Below are 19,659 nucleotides of genomic sequence, written 5' to 3' on the forward strand. Positions count from 1 at the left end.
TGCAGACCAATACTTATTGTTGTTTTCTGTTCTTCAATCCTCCTGGGCCTGACAGAATTAGAAAGCTACTGAACACTGCTCTAGAAGCAGTTACTGCTTTTTGTGAACACTCCAGATTTTGAACTGCAATAGGAACCACAGGAGCTGAATCACAATTCTCCAGTGAAGAAATACCTTAAAAGCAGGTAGCACTTCTGAGAACAGGCTGGTGATTTTGTCATTAACTTATTTACGTCTACACCACAACACACAAGTGCTCTAATCTCCTGGTATTTTTCTTACCTCTCATTTGTATTTCTTGTTGCTCCCTCTCTTTCTTGGCTTGGATGGCAAGAAGGCGCCTGCTCTTCACAGCACTGATCATATCATCAGCTTCTATTTCAACCCTGTGCTCTATTTTCATCATCTCATTTTTTTTCTTTTCGTTTCTTCCCATCATGTTCTCATCTTTCCCATTCTCCTTGTTCTTGGCCACCATTTCTTTTCGCTTCTGTTTTTCTGCCCTCTTCTTGTCATTTTCCTCCTTCAGGATAGCAAGGCGCTCCTTCCACAGCTCAGCCGACGTCTGCTGCTTGGCCTCCACGTGGTCCTGTACCGAGTATGTCATTAGGATCCGGTGGCACAGGGCTCCAAGTATCTGCAATTTCTCTTCAGGAGTCAACTCAAAGAACTCAGATGTCTCCAGTTTCTCCAGAAACTCATCCTGTACTTCATTATCTTCAAAAGCTGCTGAATCCTTGCTTTCATCTATGTTATCCGAGACCTCACTTTCCTCTTGCACATCTGACTTGCGCAAGCATAGGCGAACCAACTCCGAAGCAGAGTGCAAAGTCAGTGGTATTTCAGAAAGTTTCATTCCCAACTCAGCATAATCTTCAGCAATTTCATCCTGCAGTAGGGTCTGCAGGAGAATGACCAGTACTCGGTTCAGATAGAGGAAGCCTCCCTTTTCTGCGCAAAGTGCTTCCATCAGGGAAACCGCTGTGATGGGATATTGAGCATCCGGCATCAATAACCCTGAGTAACAGCTCAGGAACTCCACTACCATGGCAACGTCCCCAAAGAGCGTATTAGGAAGTCCTTCTGGAGTATCAACCAGTTTAAAAGTAGGCAAGCTCTTCCCTTTCAGATCTTGGTCCTCATATCTCTTCTGTTTTTCCAGTTTTTCCTTCATCTCCTTCTCCTTTCTCTCCTTTGCTCTCTCCTTCAGTTTCTCTTTCAGCTTTTCCCTTTTCTTCTTCATGTACTCCTTTCGCTGCTCCTCTGTCATGGTGGCCCATTTCTTCCTGTGCTCTAGAAGCTCATAGCGTTTCTGTACTAAGCCTCGCAAATCCTCTGGCAGACGGGCACGATCCTCATTGGAGAGTAACCGAGCTGTTTTGGAGATGATGCAAGAAAGAGCACTTTTTTTGTCTTCCCGGTCTTTGTTTTCTTTGTAATAGGCAATGAGATGGAGTGCTGCAGGAGGCAGATGTTTCTGTGGTTTGCTGGAAGATCTAGGGGTGCCTCCTGAATTCCTGGGAGCCCTGGATACCTTAGTGGTACCTTTAGCCATGTCCAGTAGTGTCATTTGTTTCATTTTCATCTTAGGCGTCTTCAAGCCTTTCCTTGGAGACTTTGACTTCCCTGATGACTTCTGCCCATTCAGAACCCTTTTGCCTCTTTGCTTTTTGTCCAAGGATTTGTTGCTGCCCTTTCCCAGTCGGCTCCTCTTTGGAATGTGAAAGTTAGAACCAAGTTTAGCTGGTGACACAATTTTCATAACTTCTTCCAGCTCTTCTTTAGGAGATTTTGAATTCTTAGAGTTTTTCACCTTCAGTGGAGAGCAAATAATAGATTTCTCCAAATGCACGTGGCACCACAAAGTAGGACTCAGTGGCTGGCCCAGGGATGCTCCATCAGCTTTGGACTTCTTAGAAGGCTTTCTGTCAGGTGATCGAGAGCTCTTCCTCTTGGTTGAGGGGTTGAGAGTCATATACTAAAATTAAAGAAAAAATTCATTTATATTAACATTTAAAGGTAACTAGAAGTATCCTTTCCTGTCAACTACTTTTGCCTATTTTCACTTTTGATGTACTTTTCCAATGAACAGGGGGTACTGAGCACATGAAGGGTAACAGGCTTCTGCAATAGCTTTCAACATTCTGCACTACAGTCACTATGTTGGTTCAGGAGTCATCAGCTCACTCTGGAAAGTTCACTTTTAACTTTAGAAACTGAAACACTACAAAGAATTTTTAAACATTCCCAACCACGTACAGAAAACCTGAACAAGTTGTGGGGAGGGGTTTGCCTGGAAAATGCTGACATTCATTGCAGAAACAAGTCCTCTGATGAGAGAGTTCTCCCTGAATCACGATGGGTTCAGCCCTGGATCCCACCCTGCTCACTGCCCAGAGGAAAACCAAAGGAGTAGCTATGGGAGACAGGGGTTCAGAGGCTGGTTTCTGAACTGCCTGAAAGCACCCAGAATGAAGGGGAGGGCAGGATTTGGTTCTGAGGAAGGATTCTGTTCTGAAGCAATGCAACTGAACAGTGACTGGTTTTAAGCTGCTGAAATCACCTACCTGACAGGGCACTTTTAGCACAGAGCAGTTTAACCCAGAGCCAAAGAGACCGATTTCAGAACTCTCTCAGCATCTCAATTTCAGATTCAGAACGCACCCAGAATACTAACATACTTCAAGAGGCAAAAACCAAAATACATGGACATAACCTTTATGGGCTAAAAATCTGAGATTCCTTAGCAATAAAACACCTCCACTGTAATAAGCACAGCAAAAGGCTCAAGCATCTAAGCAACAATTATTTCAGAATAGACATACAGAAACACGATCAAGTTAGGACTGCCATAGGAACACTCAAGATTTCCTGACTCAGGGATGGTCACTTTTGAAGGCTTTGTTTAAGAGCCCTCATTAGCCACAGAGAAGTTTTTACTGAAGACCGCACAATCATCAAATCCGGTGTCTGCATTAACTTCATTCTGCAAAAATTGTTTTGAATTCTTTGCTAAAGACAATTACCTCAGCCAAAAGCATCCAGCATCAATATGAATCATAATGACAAATTTAGAAATATTAGACCTAAAACTTATACCAGAGGGGGAGTCAAGAAAAGAAAGTTCCATCTTCAGCTGTGTCACCTCTCAAAGGGTCAGCCTGCAAGAGCGGACCTTCCTGCCCTGCAGCTCACTAAGCTGATGGAAGCTTTGGAGCTTACCCAAGTGTCACATGAAGTCTCTGCCAAGACTGTCTAACAGTGGGGAAAGGGTGAGAAAGTGAAGGAAGTACTTTTAGGAGCTCTTACCTTATGTGGGTCAAGCAAGAAGTCACTAAATTTACTGGGGAGAGCGTATTTCTTCACTAACTCATCTTCCACAACCCATGGAGCATTCTCACACGTGCCAGCCCGGAGGGCGTTATGTCGGATGAAGTACCTTAGGATCTCCTTGTTGGGAGGACGCTCCGTGCGGACTAAACTATCTGCTGGTACGTTGCTGATGATCTTGGAGATAACAGACAGACTGTTAACTTCTAACCACATTATAAATACATATCACGGGGCTAAAAGGAGGCAGGACTATTGTAGTGCTTCATGCTCACAAAATTCTCACTCCTTAAAGCTCTTGTGAAGGCTCAAACCAAAGAGGACTTGCAGAACTGACATGCACAACAGACTGGCAGGAGACTGTTAGCCAAAAAAGTAACAAATATCTGTTTATGTTGCAAATTTCTTGCCAAAGCGTCACCTCTGACCTTCCTCTGGCTGTGCTTGCTTCTAACTTAAAAGATTTTACATGCTAACGTTCATTTTGTTTTGACTTTATTTTCCTGAGACCAGAGGTGCAAGTGGTGCTGTACTCTGTGAGGGATGCTCACTAAATTCAGGTCAGCTCTGCCTTCCTTGCTAAACTAGCAAGCAGATGACAGGAAGTACCCAGCAGTGCTGCAGCTACATGGAGCTTCCCAAAGCACAGTTACCTACAACTCTCAGAGGTGCTCAGTTAAAACAAGAGCAGCAACTGATCAAACTTCATTAACTGCCTGACCAGTTAAAAGCAATCCCTCCAAGGCTATTGGCACCACCACGGCTCAGTGTGTGGTACTAGGAAATCGTCAGGTGTTATCATGCACAAAACCCAATTACATGTAGAAATAGCCGACAGTCTGTTACTGTACAGACACAACGACAGTGGTTAATCAAACTTCCATATTCATAATTAGAAACAATACAAACAAAGAACTCACCTTATCTTCATTTTTCAGTTTGACATCATATTTGTGTGGAAGGAATTTAGGTGGAACCCACTTCCGCTCTTCCTTCTTCAAAGAAGTGGGAAGCTTCCGAGGAGACCTACGCGCTCGGTCATCTGGTAAAGCAAGGGAAGAGATTCAGTGTCTTAGTATTGGAGGGGGAAAAAAAATAATAAATAAATCAAAGAATCCAGAGCATCACCAGGGGGGCACCTCACCCCCCTCCACACCCCGTGTTTGGTTAAACTAGAATGCCATGAAAAAGTCCTAAATCAGGTTTTAGAATCCCAGACCCGTTTGGGTTGGAAGGGACTTTAAGGCACATCCAGTTCCAATCCCCTGCCATGGGCAGGGACCCCTTCCACTGGAGCAGCTTGCCACAAGCCCCTGTGTCCAACCTGGCCTTGAGCACTGCCAGGGATGGGGCAGCCACAGCTTCTCTGGGCACCCTGTGCCAGCGCCTCAGCACCCTCACAGGGAAGAGCTTCTGCCTAAGAGCTCAGCTCAGTCTCCCCTCAGATTTTGTAAATTTGAGGTTGTAAAAGTTTCCTAAAGATGCAGACTGCAGAGTCCCTAAACATCTCCAAAGGAAGAGGTAAAACCTATCTTTAAGGAGTACAAAGGACCACTTGGGGTACTTAAACCCATGTCTTTAAGGCTGGTAAGCTGCAAGTACCTAGGAAGAAAATGGAAGAAAGGGAGAAAATGTCTATACAACTCATTAAGGGGAGAGAGGTTTCATAACCAACCACAAACCTGTCCAGGATGCTGCTGCTGAGTCCTACCTGCCTCTGCCATGCCATAGTGGAAATAACCGTACTACAGGAATTACTGGCTCTAAATTAAAGCAACTTTTAAAAGCATTTAACTTTGGTGGCCATGAAAAGTTTTCCTGTTCTGAGCCTCATGTGTACAGGCTCACTTAGCTTGAAATTTTAAGCACACTAATACAACCAATCTCTTTATTCTCAAGAGAGATGTAACTGAAGGACATCACCTCACCAGCTGGTGTTCAGTCTATTATTTCTATATTCAGGTTGCAAACGTTAATCATTTCAGACAAAAATCCAAGCTTACTGAAGGAAGCAACCCCCAAATGTTTCTCTGTGGCTATGACACAAAGAGAACACTAAAGCAAGCATGAGAGATGAGAACAATTATCTACTAAGTACATGCAGAATATAAGTAGATGGTAGACACCAAATTCAGGCTTTAAAATAAATAAAAAATAATTGTCACATTCTAGGCCTGACAGCACTTCAGCTACAACAGTGTTACAGCTTTCACGGTATAAAACCAAAGTTCTGCCCCCTGCCTTCCAAAATCAGTCACCTCAGTTAAGCAGCAGATTACAGATGTTACATAAATGTGCAGGTACTTTCCCCATTAGTGTTGCATTTCAGATAATGCAAAGTGGAACTCTCTGCTCCAAGCATCACTCATTTTGGAAGTCTTCCTACTCATTATATTAGTCTTTCTTTAAGATACCCCCCCTGGATTTTCTCACAGTGACAGTACACATGAAAGGAGATGAATTCTCTCATCGCAAGTCAGGCTGAGGAGTAACTTTTGCCTGCTTTGGTTCCCCATTTGTATTAAAAAATCCTGGTAAATTCACAATCACCGAAGGATGTTTTTCTGCTCAACGGCACAACAGAGGTTGCCTAAAGGATACTTGATGCTCTGTCAAAGTCCTGCTTTCAGAGATCTGCCTCCACATCTTCTAAGTGGCTGAACCTGATCTTCACTGGATGCAAGTGCCACACATAATCAAGTTCCTGTCACAGGCCTGTGCATGACCTCTCCTGCATTTTACTTTCTAGATTCTAGAAATAGGGGTGACATCAAATCCCACCAAACAGCGCCTGGACACTCAGAGATGGGGAAGAAGAAACCACTGCATGCTTCTTTCTGCAGTTATCTCACAAAATGTGTACTGTACTTCATTTGCTATTGAATTCCAGGGCAATAAAACTTACAGTCACTACACTACAGGAACCTCAGAGAGCATCCATCTGCTGGAGTCTCCTATTTTCCACTTTTTCAGGATTTTTCCAAGGCAGTATTAGCTCCAACTACAGCAGAACCTGCCTTCAGTAGTTCATTTCTGCCCATTTCCCAGAGTTCACTCCCTAAGCAGCTGAAAATACAAAGCCACTTCAGACTGCACATATGATGCAATGAAGCTGGTATAAAGCCTTATTTTGGGCTTCTGAAGCACAGCAGACTCCTAACCAGAATGAAGAGCTGAAGCTCGCTCTGCTGCTTTTTTCTCCTCCCACAAAACCAGCCGATTTGACACCAGCTTAGCAGAAATGCTCAGAGCAGCCCTGCCCCCTTGTGTGTGCACAGGGGAACACAGCTCCTATACAGCCTGTGCAGCAAACTCGTGTGTGATGACCTCAACCCGTATGACCGGTGGTCACTGCTTTTACTGACCATGTTATGACCTTTCTGGCACCCCTGATCTGAAAACATTGAGGTTCATCCTTTATGGCAAGGGCAGGACAGTCCGAGTTTAGAGACATGACTAAACACACAGGTCAGATCATCAGCTGAGCCAGAAACTGCAAACAACACAGGAATCCCCAGTCCTGTGGGATTCTTCCCATCTCCAATCACTCCAATGGCACTGCCAACAAGAACCCAGCTGAACACAGCTCCTCACAACAGGCACACCAACAGACAAAATATTATGGTAGAGTTAACTCCAAGCCCCCAAATGCTGTTATAAATTTGGTCAACAATCGTTTTTAAAGTAAAAGGTACTTCCCAGGCCTTTAATGAGGTAGTACACGAGCTCAGATTAGCCCCCCCACCCACAAGCCCTACAGCTATTTCAAAGGATAAAACCAGATTGCTTCTGCAACATCTGTTTTTCCCCTTCCTGGTTATAGAGAGGACTGCAGTGAAATCAGAACAGCTCAGAACTTCTTCCAGCACCCATCAGCAACAGCTGACAATTATTAAGCTTGGCAGAACTTGTCTTCCACTCCTGACTTTGCTATGAGCTTGCTGGGCTATTTCTGAGTTTCCTCTTCTGAACATCAGAGAAGGTTATGTGCACCTTCCCCAGATGCAGAAATGGCCACTGACAAATGTAAATGGTTTATTACACAAGTAATAAATGCATTAAAAGGACTGCAACCTGTTTGAAAGCAGTTTTTGAAATGTCTTCTACAGAATCTTATTATTCCATCTTTGAAAAGTTACACAGGACATGAAGCTTTTTTCCTCTCCTCTCAACAGTACCTTCTTAGAGTTATGAAAAGCCCTGGATATTCTGTGCTTGGACACCAAGTGCTTTTGCTGCAAGGAGGAACAGATACGAAAGAGGGGGACAATGTTTCAAAACATGCTTTATTTTGACCCCTCAAAAAAAAATTCATGTAGAAAAATGCAGATTTTTTTTTTTGTCTCAGTAGCTGAAAATTGGAAAGGGGATAAAACAAAAGAAAAAACACTTTTGGTCAGCTGGGGACATGAAAGGGAACTAGAGCTTGTCTCTGCAGAGCAACAGGCTTCTGAACTGGAGGGTGTTCCGAGAATGATCATCATAGAATCACAGACTGGTTTGAGTTGGAAGGCACCTTAAAGTCAAGTGCAAGGTCCTACACCTGGGTCAGAGCAATCCCAGGCACAGCTACAGGTTGGGCAGAGAAGAGATTTAGAGAAGCCCTGCAGAGAAGGACTTGAGGGTGCTGGTCGATGAGAAAATGAACATGAGCCGGCTTCAGCGTGCACTTGCAGCCCAGAAAGCAACCGTATCCTGGGCTGCATCAAAAGGAGCGTGACCAGCAGGTCGAAGGAGGTGATCCTGCCCCTTTTCTCTGCTCTTGTGAGACCTCACCTGGAGTATTGTGTACAGTTCTGGTGTCCTCAACATAAAAAGGACATGGAACTGTTGGAACAAGTCCAGAGGAGGCCACGAGGATGATCAGGGACTGGAGCACTTCCCATATGAAGACAGGCTGAGAAAGTTGGGGCTGTTCAGCCTGGAGAAGAGAAGGCTGCGTGGAGACCTCAGAGCAGCTTCCAGTATCTGAAGGGGGCCTATAGGGATGCTGGGGAGGGACTCTTCATTAGGGACTGTAGTGATAGGACAAGGGGTAATGGGTTAAAACTTAAACAGAGGAAGTTTAGATTGGATATAAGGAGGAAATTCTTTCCTGTTAGGGTGGTGAGGCACTGGAATGGGTTGCCCAGGGAGGTTGTGAATGCTCCATCCCTGGCAGCGTTCAAGGCCAGGCTGGACAGAGCCTTGGGTGACATGGTTTAGTGCGAGGTGTCCCTGCCCATGGCAGGTGGGTTGGAACTACATGATCCTAAGGTCCTTTCCAACCCTGACTATTCTGTTACACGATTCTAAAGACCACCTAGTTCCCCCCTTAATCACCACCCTCACATAGATTTCAGTATTACACCCTAGAATTACGCACATTTTCTGCTTTAAACCAGGCGAGAACAGCTGAGAACCAACAGCACTGATGCCACCAAAGCTGCACCATTATTAGTGACAATCACAGAATTTTTCAACACATACCACTGCTTAAACATCCCAGACAACGTTGACAGCCCAGACCCAGGACGTACATAAGCTCAAATACTCACTTCCAGGTGCTATCTACTGGCATGCTATCTTACTACTTACTCATACTTTCCCTCCTGTTGTCATCCTCCTTCAAGATAGCTTCCTTCTGGTTGTCCTGTGCTGCCTGGCTGGAATTCTCCTTGTCACTGGATGGCGAATCACAGGCTCCATCAGATTTCTTTTCTGAGGCCTCTTCATCAGCCTTCTCCAGGGGATGTATTTTCACAACTTTCACAGGCAACATTTTCTCCTTACCAACCTGCAAGGCAATAGTGATGAAAACTGAACCTGAGCAAAACACATGAACTAATGAGCTTTAAACCCTCCAAGGAAGAAAATATGCAGCCAGGACTACCTACAAGCCATAATTTGGCAAAACACTTAACTGCCATCCTTCCTGAGGAAGCATGATCCCTCTCATGAAGCAATTACAGGGTTTCTTTCTACTACTCCTACCTGGAAGTTCTGTACAAATTGTTAAGAAAGGGAGAACTGCCAACCCTCAAGTTCTTCCAGTGTTTAATGACACTACTTTCTCAGCCTGAGGAAGGAGTATGTCCGTGGTGCAAGCTTGCTCTCTCAACAGCCCCAGCTGAGAGTATGTCCCAGACAGATTGCCAGCACTTTATACCTTTCCCTTATTTTTAACAGGTTTGAGTCTTCTCCACCATTCCCAGTTCCAGAGGGAATTCTCCAATTGTTTGGGCATAGAGACTTGCAAGCAGTTGACTTCAAGCTACATTACTTTAGGACTATTACTCCTCCTGGGAACACATTAGAGTGGATTATGCCAGGTGATAATTTTTAACTTCTTCTAATTATGTATTTATATATTTTTAAATACATACAAAGACCACCACACATTTAAGCAGTATAATAAACATATCTCTATTTCGCTACACACACGGATCAGTCATTTTCATCTTGCCATCAGTATAGGTCATCCACTTGCTTCTGCTTATAGAACCATTCTGCATTCAAAGCAGGTGCTGTCACGGGGATTCTACAGAAAAGAAACTCTCACCATCTTTCTGACGATGTGACTAACACATCCTTCCCATCTCCTGCCTTTAGATATCCAAAACGAGCTCTGTGCGAAAAGCATGGGATAAAATAGAAAACAGATCCTTACCTCAAAGTCACACTCTTCTCCCACTGCAAATTTGGTCATGATCTCCAGCCAAGCAGCATCCACCAACTTCTCCAAAGATATAGTGTTGTGGTGGACTATTTCCAGTACCAGTTTCTCATACCAGATGGGGAACTCCTCCTTCAAGCTGGGCAAGCACAGAAGTTTTCGTTATTCCAGCAATAAAAGCCAAACGGCAGAGCCACCTCCCATTTCGCAATCCGAGAACACTAACAGCCAGGACAATGTTGGAGGCAGATGCTGCATTAGCATGCAAACATCTTTGGGCTTTTGCTGCCCTTCCCCAGCACCTCCCCACAGTGTTAACTGGCATAACAATATGAATTGCACTCTTCCTCCCAGAAGGAACACCAGAAAGTGCTCTGGAAAAGCAGTGCTGATGGTGAACTCCTTCCTGCTGGTCACTAACTGCCTCTCTGCCATGTGTTAAATATACACCAAGATCATGTAGTGTTTCTGGGGCTTGTTACTTTAAGATTTTTGCTTCCAACCAACACCACCCTGACGCTAATGAAGATCTGGCATTTCTTTCTTTCCGAACAGACTGCTAACTCTGGGAACAAGATAGAGGCAGGTTAACACAATCCAATTATCCTTCCAGAGAAGGATATTTTATATGTTTCACCACATCGTCATCTTCAAATATTTTCACATAGAGAAAAGAAATGACTGTTACAAACTGACCTGACTGATTTTCTTTCTAGAAGATCAGGTCTCTGCTGACAGAAGACTATGAAATCCATTGCATAAAGCTTTCTGGCTAAAACGTCCATTTCAAGTTACTTTAAGGAGGAACAAAATACTCTATTTTTCCACAGCCCTTTTAGCTTTCCAGGCTCCGGGATGCAGGGCTGACAATCCTCAGCTCTACCTGCTGTTCTACAACTGCCACTAGCAAATTTATCCCTTTAGCAAACTGCTAAATGAACTTTTCTTATTCAGACTAGTATCAGGTATTCAGCAGCCAGCAAACTGCCTGGAAGCTTTTCATCCCATTTCAAAGGGACAAAGCTAAAAAACTCATTCCACAGCTTTTTCCCCCCCCTCCATATTTAGAGACGCTATAGCTAAGTTTGCTATTGAGAATCTGCCATTATCCTTCATTTACATTTCTCTGTGCTTTCAGAAGTAGCCAACCAACCCACCACTGTTAACCAAAACTAAGTGATACCAGACCAGTAGGCTTGGTCTCAGGATTTTAAACTAACAGAGCTAGCTTTGCACTCTCCTCTTAAAGAAAAACGTTATGGAGCAAAGACTGATGACAGTAGTACTTCAACCCTCATGGGAATTAGGACTACCAGCAAGCAGGTTTCTTATTTATTGCCTTTAAAGATGCAATTAACCTCGAATGATGGGAAATTTCTCCTTAGGCTAAGGCTAATGAGTAGATTCTTCAAAGAGGCACTAGAACATTTCATCCTTAGGCACTACCACTGACCATCTCCCCAGTTTAAACCCAGAGAAAAGCAGCTACAGAAGGCCAAACCACCACTTCATCATTTGTTTGGCATCACTCCTACAACTTGGTGATCACACAGCGACTTACAGACCTTATTTGAGCCAAGGCCTTGCACCTTTACAGAAAATTCACTTCTATGGCCTGAATGACAACCAGGGCTTCGGGGCCGGTGCTGTGTGCTAGAAGGGAAGGTCAGGGCCATGGTAGCCACTGGAACACTGGTGGGCTGAACAGAGCAATGATTTCCACTGGTTTTCCTTTGTTCTTTATGATTTCAAGTAGAGCAGATCCCCAAAAGAGCACTCCAAAATATTTGTTTTTATTTAGTACAACAATTGATTCCAACACAGATCTGGAAACCCAAATTATAGCTGTGGCCCTGACTAATGGAATACTTTAACAGCCTTTTTCTACTGCATTTTTACTTTAGCTCCTTCAAGATTTACTCCCCCCCCCGAAAAATTCCCATTACTCAAGGGACTTTAAAATATGCCAAGCACCACATGCTGAACTATTCTGGTTTAGTAATACCACAATACAGCACTAAATAAGTACATTACTCAACTGCATTAGTGATGGCCTCAAATTTGGACTTAACTTGCTTTCACCTCCAGAATCTAGTTACTGCTAGTAAAAAGCTACTTACCTCACCTCCTAAGCCAGCAACCACGTATCATTCCCAAGCCCACGATTCTGCCCCAGTGCCTGAAGATAGACATATACCAATTTATTCTTTGGTACTTACAGCTCAGCAACTTCCTGCTCCTCCTCCCAAGCCTCTTTGTGCGTCAGCTGGCTGCTTCCTGTGCTCTTGCACGTCCATATGCGTTCACTGTACCTCTCCAAACGTGCTTCGTACTCTCTGTAGAAGTGGCAGCTCAGGAAAACAGGACTTTGCAGTGGAAAGCACGATCACAACAACACAGGAAAACCAAATTCCATTAAACCCTTAACACTGGACTACACCAAGGCTGAGGACTGCTGTCATACAGTTTGACTCCATGCCTACCACGGAGAAGCTGCTCACATCAGACAGGTCTTCAGACCAGGATGCCCTAAAGCTCTCAGCACTGAAATGCCCATCCTGCTCACCAAGCATACAGAAGGTAACACACCGTCACCAGTTCAGCTGAACTGCAGAAGAGGAATAGATACGGCTGAATGTCCTGTGGCACTGCTAAGTTACTTCTCAGTTTTCCAGGCTGACTGATCGAAAACAGCACCAACAGTACCAGACGCACGCGGGAGTCATGGCACCCACTGCTGCTAAATGCCTGACAATAAAAGGAAACTACTACTACTACTAATGCCTGAGGGCAGTGTTACAAACACTAGATGCAAGCTACCACTCCACCCAGCACACGAAATCCTTTCAAGAAGAAACCCAAGGACTTTGTAACTGAAATCACATGGAAGTTCACCTTTCCTTTGGCTTCCAACAAGAGCAGCCTCCTGCACCAGCACAACAGGAGGACCTTTCTCACCAGCTACATGACCTGCTGCCCATATCACAGCAGTCTCAAGGTTGAGTTACTCTGGCTATTCAGATTAATACCCATTAATGCAGGCAGCACTGTGAATGAAAGCAGTAGCTAATGCGCTGTAAGTGTCTGGAGCTATGCTCTGCCCATTTCACCAAAGCAGTAATTAACTGGGAGTATAAACAGACAGAAGGCACTTCATACTTTCTATGGATAGCACATGTACAGGCACAGTTATCAGAAAAACCAGCACAGTATAAATCCACCCCAATTTACCCAGCAGCAGTCTACTCGAGTCGCCATATGCTTACCAAGAGTAATTTAAGTGAAGAGATCATGGGAGAAGTAAGAGCAGCATCCTTCCCCTCTCCTGCAGTGCACTCACCAGCAGAGAAACAGGCACAGTGCACAAAGCATGCTTGTAACAGAGCAGCAGCTCAGCCTGGCACAGCACAAGTGCTAATTATGAGTCTGTGCAAATGAGCAGATTGCTCCGTGCTCCTGTGAAAGCAGAGCCACAGCGAACGGCTCACTGTGTCTCACACACAGAACCATAGAATGGCTTGGGTTGTAAAGGACCTTAGGATCATCCAGTTCCAACTCCCCTGCCATGGGCAAGGAACACCTCACACTAAACCATGTCACCCAAGGCTCTGTCCAACCTGGCCTTGAACACTGCCAGGGATGGAGCATTTACCACTTATCTGGGCACCCCATTCCAGTGCCTCACCACCATCACAGGAAAGAACTTCTTCCTTATATCTAACCTGAACTTCCCCTGTTTAAGTTTTAACCCATTACCCCTTGTCCTATTGCTACAGTCCCTAATGAAGAGTCCCTCCCCAGCATCCCTATAGGCCCCCTTCAGATACTGGAAGCTGCCCGGAGGTTTCCACGCAGCTACTCCAGGCTGAACAGCCCCAACTTTCTCAACCTTTCTTCACAGGGGACCTGTTCCAGTCCCTGATCATCCTTATGGTTTCCTCTGGACTTGTTCCAACAGTTCCATGTCCTTCTTAGGTTGAGGACACCAGAACTGCACACAGTGCTGCAAGTGGGGTCACAGGATTGCAGAGTAGAGGGCCAGGATCACTTATGTCTTTCAAGAAATTAAAAAAATCCCACCAAAATTAGTTGCACTAAGATTCCTATTTGGAAATCACAACTCCAACAAAGCCAATTTTCCTTGATATTTCTTCACAGCCCCACAGGAAAGCACAGTAAGGTGCAGAAGCTATATTGTGGATCATGATATACAGGTATCTTCACAGCAACTAATGCTACACAAGACCATGAGCCAGGAGCAGACCCACCTCCAGAGGAGGCTGTACTGATGGCGCACTCCCTCATCCTGGAACTGGTCTTAAAACCAAGGAGAAACCCTGCAGTTCCCCAGCTTACTCTGCTTGTGGAGTGTCCTGCTCATCAGCAACCTGACAAGTCATCTGCCACAAAGCCTTGAGCTCTCAGGCCAATCCTTACCCCTTCCAGAGCTTTCAAAGATGCTTAAAGTCTCCCTTGAAACCCCCTAGAGGTGCTGCAGGGCAGGAAGCACATCATGGTGGTGGGGTGATGGCAAGCAGTAGCCACAGCTCAGAGAGGAACCCGTCCGCACAGCGCCACTGACCAGACCAGAGGTGTGTTTCTAACCAGTCTCTGTAACAAGACTGAACGAGGAGGCAAAATAAATAAATAAGAATCCAACAAAAAAACCACCCCAGGAGTCTCCCCCTTAATTACAGCAATTAACCACTTTCATAATGACTAAACTCCAACCACAATGCTGCTCCTTCCTATGACTTGCTCACAAAAATAAGAGTTAAAAGCAAATTCAATCCTCACAGCAAACAGGAGCCTAAACACACAGAAACTGTGATCTTCAGCCTTTAGCCCCACCTCACCCCCAGGCTTCCCTTCTGCATGTCTGGGGACACCACCAATCTGGAGGGCTCACAGCTGCTGCAACAGAGTGCTGGGGGAAAGACACTTCCTCAGGATGCTGCTGCCTTCACAGACTTGCAGTAGTCTTAACTACAAACAAACATTTGAGATATGGCTGGGAAACAAATTAGCGTCTACTTCTCTTTTACCAGTTTATCAACTTTCTTCTCTCTAGGCCTGTGAGGAAATCCCTTTCCTTCCAGCAAAGAGAGCCAATAAATGCTGATCTCCAGCTGGAAAGGAACTTCCTAACATCACTTCCCAAACTGACAGAAGTTTCCCCTCCTTGTGCACACCTCTGAGAACAAGCTCAACCGCACTATACCAGGGCCCACAGTTTTCAGATCAACACCAAACTCAAAAGCCTCAGATACAGCAACTTCCCTTGCCAGCTCAGCTCTCCCTCTCACATGCAATTCAATTCCACCTACAGCTAGTCAGCTGGTCCGACACTGACCCTGCACACATTCCTTGCCCAAGCTCCAGAGTCACGCCTACTGTGCCCACCCTGCTCTGGGCTCTGCCATGAGCTCCCTACACCAGGTTCTGCTCCGAAACCTTGGGGAAGCACAAAGCCAAAAGGCAGGAGGATGCTTTTGCAAAGTTTATTCCTGCTCAAACTTTCCACTCCACATGTGCTGCTTGTCCTTTCCACTTGGACTGAAAACAAACCCCAGAATGTTCAGACTGTTCAGCAGGTCTGACTCAGAACTACGGCTGGTGTGCCACAACCAACCCATCTCCACACACATTCGGAGCTGCCATTGCCACAGAGTCCCAACACAGTAATAAATAACAAACCCTGGACACCAGCTTGTGAATGTTCCCCCAAAAGCCGTCAGTAACACATGTGTTAAAGAGCTGACTACCCACTGCATAACCGTTAACACATCACATCTGTTTGCATCACACTGAAGATCACTTAATGCTGAAAGGCAGAAAACAAAGAATAAAAACAAGGGACCCTTTTAGGGAAAAAAAGTCATGTTTCAAAGTAAACAAGCCAACCACACACAAGCAGCTATGAAGCAGATTTGAAGTTTACTTCTTCCTGGTAACTGATCCTCTCCCAGAAATGACTGTCAACTCCAAAACAGCTTTAGAGCATCTCAGTTGTTTCCACCTTACTACCTAAAGCAGCAAACCTACCCAGAAGGCCAGCTCTGTTCTACGACACCACTCCACGGGGGGGTGGCAAAGCTCCTCTAGAAGCGCAGAGCTTTGGTGCTGTCATCTTTCAGCCAGAGGTACAACAGCCTTGAACCTATAGGCCACAAGCAGTCAAATTCCTTATGTTCTCTGTGTTGCTTATCACACACAACACTAAAGGCAGACAGCAAGTTTTTATCTGAGGAGGAAAGCAGGACAGCTTCCCCAGACAATGCTGACAGCTGAAGGAAAGCTTTGCCTGGAACAGCCCCTTCTTGCTGCTCCAGGCTGGTTTGCTCTCAGAACCAAGCGTCTCCCTTGAGCTGGCAGCACTGTCTTCCAAATCACATCCAATACAGAACACACACACACCACAGCAGCCCCACGCTGTTCCCTACGGAACAAACGCGGTGTCTGGCAGGCATCAGATGCTCAGTACACGTGCCAGACAGGCTGCACAGGTGACGTGAACCTGACAAGGCCATACCCTGCAGGAAGCATTTGCCTCACACCTCACCTACTGCAGAGCAGGCCTACAGAGCTCCTACAAGAACAAGTCCACCTCCAGCCTCCCAGTGACCCATGCGTCCTCAGCCACACAACCAACAGGGCTCACACCGAGTCTGACCTGATAGGGCAAAGGCTCCACCAGGACACAGTGGGCTCTACACAAGCTGGGTTCTCAGATTTTCGGGGGATTTGGCAACGGAAGCCACAGGAAGCTACAAAGAAATACAAAACTGAAACAACACCTGAGCTCTCATGACCATGTTATCACAGAATCCCAGGCTGGTTTGGGATGGAAGGGCTTAAAACTCATCCAGTTGCAATCCCCTGCCACAGGCAGGGACCCCTTCCACTGGAGCAGCTTGCTCCAAGCCCGTGTCCAACCTGGCCTTGAGCACTGCCAGGGATGGGGCAGCCACAGCTTCTCTGGGCACCCTGTGCCAGCGCCTCAGCACCCTCCCAGGGAAAAAATACCCATCTGTTCACTGCTGCTGGACATGCTCCTGATACATGCCCACGGGGCAGACGTCTCCTCGTATGCAATACCCCAATCTTAAATTTTGATTCAACCTAAACTACAGCTGCAAATCCCAACAAAATAAAAAAAAAAAGTCTTCAAAACTTTTAATGTCTTCTAAATCCCTCATTTGTAGCTGCAGGGTAAGCATGGGTGCATCCTTTTGGGGGAAGAGCTGATCCACTTTTAAAGGTGGAAAATCAAACATTCAGGAGACTCTGTTTTTCAAGGCCTCTACACAAATGGCACAAGTGTGGTAAGGACTCATGTACCTCTCTGCAGGCTGTTTCCATCACCAACATTCCTTCCTCTGTGCTATCAAGGACAGACAGGAGTGACCAAAAACACCTCCAAGTCGTCTTCAGGTAACATTTCCCTTCAACCAACTCCCTTGCAATTTTCTGTTCCACTTTTTGCCTGGCATATATTATATACAGCCACCAAAGCAAGACAGAAACCCAACATTGCTTAGTTTCTCTTTTTAGCTTCATGTCTACCTACCACAAGGAACTTTCTAGAACGTGCTAGGCTGCCTGCCTCCCACAGCACCCTATGAAGTACTTTCTCCAAGCCAAGAGTATCTCTCTAGAACCACAGTGCCTGCACTGGTTCCCTCTTTCCTTCTGACCCTGCAGCTAATACCAGCCCCTCCGAGATGAGAAACCACCCCTTTCTTCCCTTAATATTAATACCATGCAAGTGTCTGCAGAAACATGTCCTTCTCCACCTACTCACGGATCCACAAGAGCCATACCACCGGGCCAGGGCTCTGAGGAAGCGCCCTACAACTCCTGTGTGCTGTCCCTACAAGGCAGACAAACCTCAAAGCCACATTTTCTTTCACAAATGTAGCAATCAGGTTTAATCTGTGTCTCTTTGATCAGTGATCACTCTTGAGAGGGAAGGGCAGAGCACAGGTTTCCTCCTGGTCTCATGCATGACCAAGCTGCTTTCCCTTTGCACACACGGTAGCAGGCTTTGGAGTTACAGACAGAATGCTTTAATTTCAAATACTGCTGAAAAGCAAGTATCTCATCCTGTTACCAAGAGCACTTTACTGGGCTGAATGCACTAGCGATGCTTATCTGTGTTAAGAGGTGCATTTCTTCTTCCAAAGCTCCCTAAACCTTCTTATGGGCTTCCACCAGCTGTTGTTGGTCTGAAGGAACACACTCTGCAGCACAAGGCCCTGTGTAAGTTCTGGAGCCCCTTTGTCTTCTGCACCGCCAAGACCTCCGAGGTACGTCCCTATTTAGGTTCATGCATTTCTCCCGCTCCCAGTCCTTCAGATTTAGGTCCCAACACAACCCCTGACCAGGCTGCTCACACACTGCTCCGCAGGGACCTGGACTGACCCTGCCTCGCAGGTGCTCAGCGCCTGCACCGCTACCGGCCAGGCCCAAAGCTGCTCCCTGCCGCTGTCACACGCCAGCCCGCCTCGAACCGCCAAGAAAGGCAGTAAGTGAAGACGGGTTTCATGTGAAAGCGGCCAAGAGGGACAGGCTCCGTCCGGAGCGTAACCCTGGGCTCTCCACAGACCAGCTGCCCCTGATACAGGGTTAACCCTTGCTGCGTCCCCTCTGCTCCTTACGGGGGTACGATGCCGACCCCCACCACGCGGGTGCATCCCCCGGGACCGGTTCCGGCGTTAACTGCGTTAAGGAGCCCCCCCACAACTGGTGCCCGCGGCACACGCCGGAGCCCCCGCTTCCCGGCAGCCGTCACCCCTTCGCCGCTCTCCACGGCCGCCCCAGACCGCTCCGGCCCCGCTGTCCCCGCCTGGAGCCTCGTCCTGAGCCGGGGCAGAAACTTGCTACGGAACAATCGCCCCGCCGCCGCTCAGGCTCCCGCCCTCCGCCATCCCCCATCGCTCCCCAACCCCGGGAGGACCGCGTGCGCTGCAGAGCCCGGCTTCACACCCGGCACCGGCGGATCCGCTCGGCCCGGGAGCTGCCGCCGCGGCCGATGACAACGGCGCAGCCTGCGCCCTGCAACCTCCACCCCCCGCGCCGGCCGCCCCGTCCCCGTTCCCGTTCCCCACGCCGGGCGGATACTCGCGGGTGCGGAAGGCCTCCTGTGTGTGGGGGATGACGAACCGCTCCCCGGGCTCCCCCGGCGGCAGCGGCCTGGCCAGCGGGAAGGGTTTGCGCCCCAGCAGCGGCGCCATGGCGGAGCCCGGCCGCAGCCGCCGAATTCGCAAGACGACCCCGACAGCGGCGGAGCCCGGGCGGGAGGATTGAAAAATGGCGGGAGATTCCCCTCCCCCCGCGGCGGGCGGCGGGACGGGCCTAGCTGCGCGCACCCCAACCTCCTACCGCCCCACAAGGCCCGCCCCGCCACCGCCGATCCGCGAGCCTATTGGCGGGCCGCCAGCGCTGCCGGCTCTGGATTGGCTGCGCCTCCTGCCAATCGCTGCGGCTCACTCCTCCCGCCGGCGCAGCAAGCTGGCCTGCACCGCGCGCGAGGTGAGAGGTCGCGTTATGTAAGCGGCAGAGAGCGCGGCGCCATTTTGTGTCCCCGTTACCCGCCCGCCCTCCTTCCCGCGGCGGCCAATCAGAGCGCAGCCACGCCTCCCCGCCCATCCGGGTACCGCGGCAAGGCCGCC

The 19,659-nt window shown here is 47.3% G+C and overlaps 1 protein-coding gene across 1 annotated transcript in view; it reads right to left on the bottom strand.

Annotated features, from left to right (window-relative positions):
- The window catches only part of BAZ1B (bromodomain adjacent to zinc finger domain 1B), a 49,554-nt gene extending 30,209 nt beyond the window's left edge, over positions 1 to 19,345 (bottom strand). Inside the window, exons 1-7 of the mRNA XM_061375764.1 lie at positions 19,109 to 19,345; positions 12,205 to 12,321; positions 9,980 to 10,124; positions 8,908 to 9,106; positions 4,251 to 4,372; positions 3,310 to 3,507; positions 283 to 1,978 (exon numbers count right to left, since the gene is read on the bottom strand). Of these exons, the coding sequence (XP_061231748.1) occupies positions 283 to 1,978; positions 3,310 to 3,507; positions 4,251 to 4,372; positions 8,908 to 9,106; positions 9,980 to 10,124; positions 12,205 to 12,321; positions 19,109 to 19,221 (2,590 nt within the window). The 5' untranslated portion in view covers positions 19,222 to 19,345. The remainder of the gene's footprint in view (positions 1 to 282; positions 1,979 to 3,309; positions 3,508 to 4,250; positions 4,373 to 8,907; positions 9,107 to 9,979; positions 10,125 to 12,204; positions 12,322 to 19,108) is intronic.
- Between the last annotated feature and the right edge of the window lie 314 nt (positions 19,346 to 19,659).

The sequence above is a fragment of the Neopsephotus bourkii genome, unplaced genomic scaffold, assembly GCF_033783945.1.
Source record: "Neopsephotus bourkii isolate Nb327-2 ecotype Australia unplaced genomic scaffold, CSIRO-AGI_Nbou_v1 NB_1675, whole genome shotgun sequence".
Taxonomy (NCBI): domain Eukaryota; kingdom Metazoa; phylum Chordata; class Aves; order Psittaciformes; family Psittacidae; genus Neopsephotus; species Neopsephotus bourkii.